We start from the raw sequence: 5,061 nt of genomic DNA on the forward strand, positions 1-5,061 counted from the left end.
TATCATGGTACCATATATGGTTATTTGTATGTTCTGACCCGATGATTGGCTGAGATGCCACATATGCCACGCCTCGGTGGACAGACCGGGTACTTAAACTGCAACAAGAACATGTTCTTTACATGTTTTATCTTCCATCACTGCTGGCCTATATGTACCAGTGATCTACAGCACGTCATATACAGACAATCTACCGTACCAGACCGACTGTCATCACTACCATGAAGGCTCTGATTCTGGTTGGCGGCCACGGGACCAGGCTCCGGCCCCTCACGTTGAGCGTGCCCAAGCCCCTGGTGGAGTTCTGCAACAAGCCCATCCTGCTCCACCAGTTGGAGGCGCTAGTGAGCGCCGGTGTGGACCACGTGGTCCTGGCGGTGAGCAGCAACATGTGTGACCTGCTGCTGACGGAGATGAAGGTCCAGGAGCAGAGCCTGGGGGTCCGCATCTCCCTGTCGGCCGAGAAGGAACCGCTGGGGACCGCCGGGCCGCTGGCGCTGGCCAGAGATCTGCTGGCTGCTGACGGCGACGACCGTGAGCCCTTCTTCGTCCTGAACGCCGACGTCATCTGTGACTTCCCCTTCGCGGAGCTGCTGGCCTTCCACCGTTGCCACGGCAGAGAGGGCACGCTGGCAGTGACGCGTGTGGAGGAGCCCTCCAAGTACGGAGTGGTGGTCCTCTCGGAGACGGACGGCGGCAGCGGCAGGATCGGCCGCTTCGTGGAGAAGCCCCAGACCTTCGTCTCCAACAGGATCAACGGCGGGATGTACGTGCTGGACGGTCGCGTGCTGAAGCGCCTGCAGCCACGGCCCTCGTCCCTGGAGAAGGACGTGTTCCCGGCCATGGCCGAGGAGGGCCAGCTGTACGCCATGGACATGCCGGGGTTCTGGATGGACATCGGCCAGCCCAAAGACTTCCTGACCGGCATGTGCCTGTACCTGCAGTCGCTGCGGCAACGCGCGCCCGACAGGCTGCGGAGCACGGGAGGCGGATTCCTGGGCAACGTGCTGGTGGAGCCGACGGCTCAGATAGGACGCGACTGCACCATAGGGCCGGACGTCACCGTGGGCGCCGGCGTGGTCATAGAGGACGGCGTGAGGATAAAACGCTGCACGGTCCTAAAGGGGGCGCGCGTTCGCTCCCACTCCTGGCTGGAGAGCTGCATTGTGGGATGGAGCTGCACGGTAGGCCGATGGGTGCGCATGGAGAACGTGACTGTGCTCGGAGAGGACGTAATTGTCGGCGACGAGCTCTACCTGAACGGAGCCAATGTTCTGCCGCACAAATCCATCAGCCAATCGGTGCCTGAACCCCACATCATCATGTGACCATTATTTTTTATACTAAATTATCTTTATTATACTATAAGTGATCTTTATTATACTATAAGTGATCTTTATATACTAAGTGATCTTTATTATACTATAAGTGATCTTTATATACTATAAGTGATCTTTATATACTAAGTGATCTTTATTATACTATAAGTGATCTTTATATACTATAAGTGATCTTTATATACTAAGTGATCTTTATTATACTATAAGTGATCTTTATTATACTATAAGTGATCTTTATATACTAAGTGATCTTTATTATACTATAAGTGATCTTTATATACTAAGTGATCTTTATATACTAAGTGATCTTTATTATACTATAAGTGATCTTTATATACTAAGTGATCTTTATTATACTATAAGTGATCTTTATATACTAAGTGATCTTTATACTAAAGATCACTTGTGTGATGTGAGGGGCGCCTAATTTTTAGAAGCCTGCACATATATGGCAGTCACGTTCATTCATTGCAGATTCACTGCCACTATACGTTACGAGAGATGAATGCAGTGTGTTATTATTGTATCAAATTAAATCAGTCACAAGATTTATTACTTGCGCAAGCAGAGCGAGCAAGTAATGTGATCGGCTGGGTATGTCAGTGTTGTCCACCGGCCATTGGGAGTGTATGTGTATGCATGTATGTCGGGGTTGTCCACCGGCCAATAAGGGACCACCATTCTTGATGCGTTTGGTGATTGGCTGGGTATGTAATGTACATGCATGTCGGGGTAAGAATGGTGGTCCCTTATTGGCTGTTGATGGTGACGTAACTAAGGTATAAGGTCAAAACGGGTCTAAAGGATTTAGAACAGTGGTTGCATTAGACATTAGTTAGTAGCAGTACTTGCGCGCTCTGCTTGCGCACAAGTACGTATGACCTACTTGTGTGCAAAGTGCAAGTCGGTATCTCGACAGAGTGCATTTCTAGTTTTTAGTTTATATTAGCCAGAATGGCCACATGAAGTTTTACATCGTCAATGTTTGTTTAACTGCTGCCCTAAACAAACATTAAAAGTCCATAGACTTGGCTGCCTCATGACGTCTGAAAGCCAGACGTTGGAGGTGCTATAGTGCCCCTCAATAATAAACAATCAGAGTTGTTATTGCGAACGCAGTGAGCACTTACTATGAGACCTAGCAGATCATGTCTGTCTGTGTGTCCGCGTGTCACGCTTTTGTGCCCATATATGGAGCTGCTTTGGGGACTCCTTATATGGTTATGGCTGAGTCATGGTGACATGACTGTGATGGCGTGGTCCAACTTGTGCCCATATATGGAGCTGCTTTGGGGACTCCTTATATAAATCTTAAAAAAACCCAAATATGTACGAGCTGCGTTCGCTTCCCGCGTTTGCGCGTCTTACTAGTTATTATGTATTAGGCTACTAGAGCGATGCCTGTTGGAGCCTCTACAGCGGTGCCCGTTGGGCACTGGCCTATACTTGGAATGATGCAAGTTGGAAATGGATGCTCCACCCAGATATTATGTCTGTGTCCCTTTAATGCCCATATATGGAGTTCTTTGTCAGGCATGCCCAAATATGGAGTCTATGCAGACGTCAGAATGATGTCAGAACAGGCCAGCTCCATATATGGACACTGGGCAATGCCCGGGCAGAGGCCTTTTGTTGTGGTTCTGGACAACCGTGGGTCCGTCCGACCGTTACTGTACTTGTTTTGGCCGAAGGCATGGTTTTGCACCCTGTCCGCCCGCCCAACCGCGCGTGTGTATAAAATAAGTGGTTAATGTATATGGAGCACAGTGCCAGCAGCGCACCCCCCCACCCCCAAGATTTAAAGCTCCTTAAGCCACCTGCCCCACCCCCTCTCCCCAGCCATGCACAGCAAATAGCCAAAGTATAAATTTGGGTTCAAGTGGTTAATCTGATTTTGATGCTATTAACTAATTTTCAAGAACTTCGAGAACTTTGGAGGATTTCACTTTGAGAACCACTGCTTTATAGGCCAATGGCCGTTTGATTGGAACCATGCAACACCTGCACATTATGGAGGGGTCGCCACTGAACCACGTTCCCAGGGATGAGGTCAGCCATTACTTCATCCGCTCCTCGCGCTTTCTCCTCCGTAAACGTGAAGCCGTGGCGGGACACGCACCGTACAGAACGTGTGTGTGCGTTTCATCTATGGCCGCTTATACGAACTGTCTGCTCAAGGTCAGCTCTCGGTATAGAGAGAACAGAACCCGGAGCGGGGGAAGGGGGGTTGGGGGGGTATAGAGAGAACAGAACCCGGAGCGGGGGAAGGGGGGTTGGGGGGGTATAGAGAGAACAGAACCCGGAGCGGGGGAAGGGGGGTTGGGGGGGTATAGAGAGAACAGAACCCGGAGCGGGGGAAGGGGGGTTGGGGGGGTATAGAGAGAACAGAACCCGAAGGGGGGTTGGGGGGGTATAGAGAGAAATAACAGAGAAAGACCATTAATCGACAGCGCAATTTGGAGAAATTGCAAGTAAGTGTGGTTGCACTTGCACCGATACTTTTCCTGAAGAAACGGTGTGCTTGAGTAGCTAAGTATATAATAATGATGATGTATTGACCCACATGACGTCACAGGGGGCGGACTAATAAATAGGCAGACCAACCACCCTGTTAGGGCAACAACATAATTACAATTTAGGCATACAGTGTACACTCTTATCCAGGGCGACTTAGGCTATACTGTACAAGTGCAAGATTGGAATAAGCAGAGTGAGCGTGAACTATATAGTCAATAAACGTAAATAATCACATAAAGAGTGCAGAGAGAACAGCATAGTGCCTCAAAGAAGCAAGGATAACAGGTAAACCATGCATTAACCTATAGCGTCTGTCTAAATAACTATCTAAATCACAATTCTTAACATCTGTGGTCTGGTCCATAAAAAACTAAAATCACAAGAACAATTAGGCTTACCGGTAAGTGAACGAGAGAGAGAGAGACCAGATAAACAGCAAAGAAACTTAAAGACAAGATGAGATGGACGACGGAAAGAGGGAGATGACAGTGGGGCGGAGGTGGGGGGGGGGGGGGGGAGAACGAAGTGTCCCTGATGAAGGACTGTGCGGGGGGGGGGGGGGAGAAGGGGGGCGGGGAATGGTGAGTGCTTCCTGTCCTGTGGCTGTTTAGACTGGACAGGATGCAGGTGGGAACATCTGGACAGAGTCAATCCTCCCCCCCCCATAGTATATGTCTCTTCTCAGGACTCATCGCCATAATGAGCCATATGAAACCGCCACAGCCTCCATCATGGAAGCAATCTATTCACCGGATTATACTTTGTCGGACAACGTTAATTGGCGCGTGCCGGAAATGGCCCGATCTACAAGCTCACAGGGCATTGCGTCCGTACCGCGTTGTGAGCTTGCAGATCGGCTATATTTCTGCATGGCACGCGACACCGTAGTACGAAGGACCTAAAGCCAGGCATTTAAATAAATGTACGGCGGGTGCCTACAGCATGTGTTTATTTATAGGGAAGAATAAAGCACATTTTATGGCTGTGCCGTTACATGCGAGGCACCTATGGTCGCGGTGTAAATTTAGCTGAATGGTCCGTTCGGTGGGACGGGAGCGGACGCGCAGGGGCGATCGTAAAAACCTGCTGAGTGGCTGTGGGAAATTAGGGGGTTTGGATCGAGTGAACATGGAAGCGAGCTGAGCGATCTGGGTGGTCCGCCCTTATTGTCAGGTAGCCTACATACTTTTATCGTGAGCGTTGG

The 5,061-nt window shown here is 49.7% G+C and overlaps 1 protein-coding gene across 1 annotated transcript; it reads left to right on the top strand.

Moving 5' to 3' along the window:
• Positions 1-221: 221 nt before the first annotated feature.
• On the top strand, positions 222-1,328 carry LOC308331541 (mannose-1-phosphate guanylyltransferase catalytic subunit beta-like; the record flags this gene model as incomplete). Its single annotated transcript, XM_080787012.1, has 1 exon — positions 222-1,328. The coding sequence occupies one exon, from the start codon at positions 222-224 to the stop codon at positions 1,326-1,328; it is 1,107 nt and encodes a 368-aa protein (XP_080643138.1).
• Between the last annotated feature and the right edge of the window lie 3,733 nt (positions 1,329-5,061).

The sequence above is a fragment of the Protomyctophum bolini genome (genome assembly GCF_963924005.1).
Source record: "Protomyctophum bolini genome assembly, chromosome: 17".
Lineage (NCBI taxonomy): Eukaryota > Metazoa > Chordata > Actinopteri > Myctophiformes > Myctophidae > Protomyctophum > Protomyctophum bolini.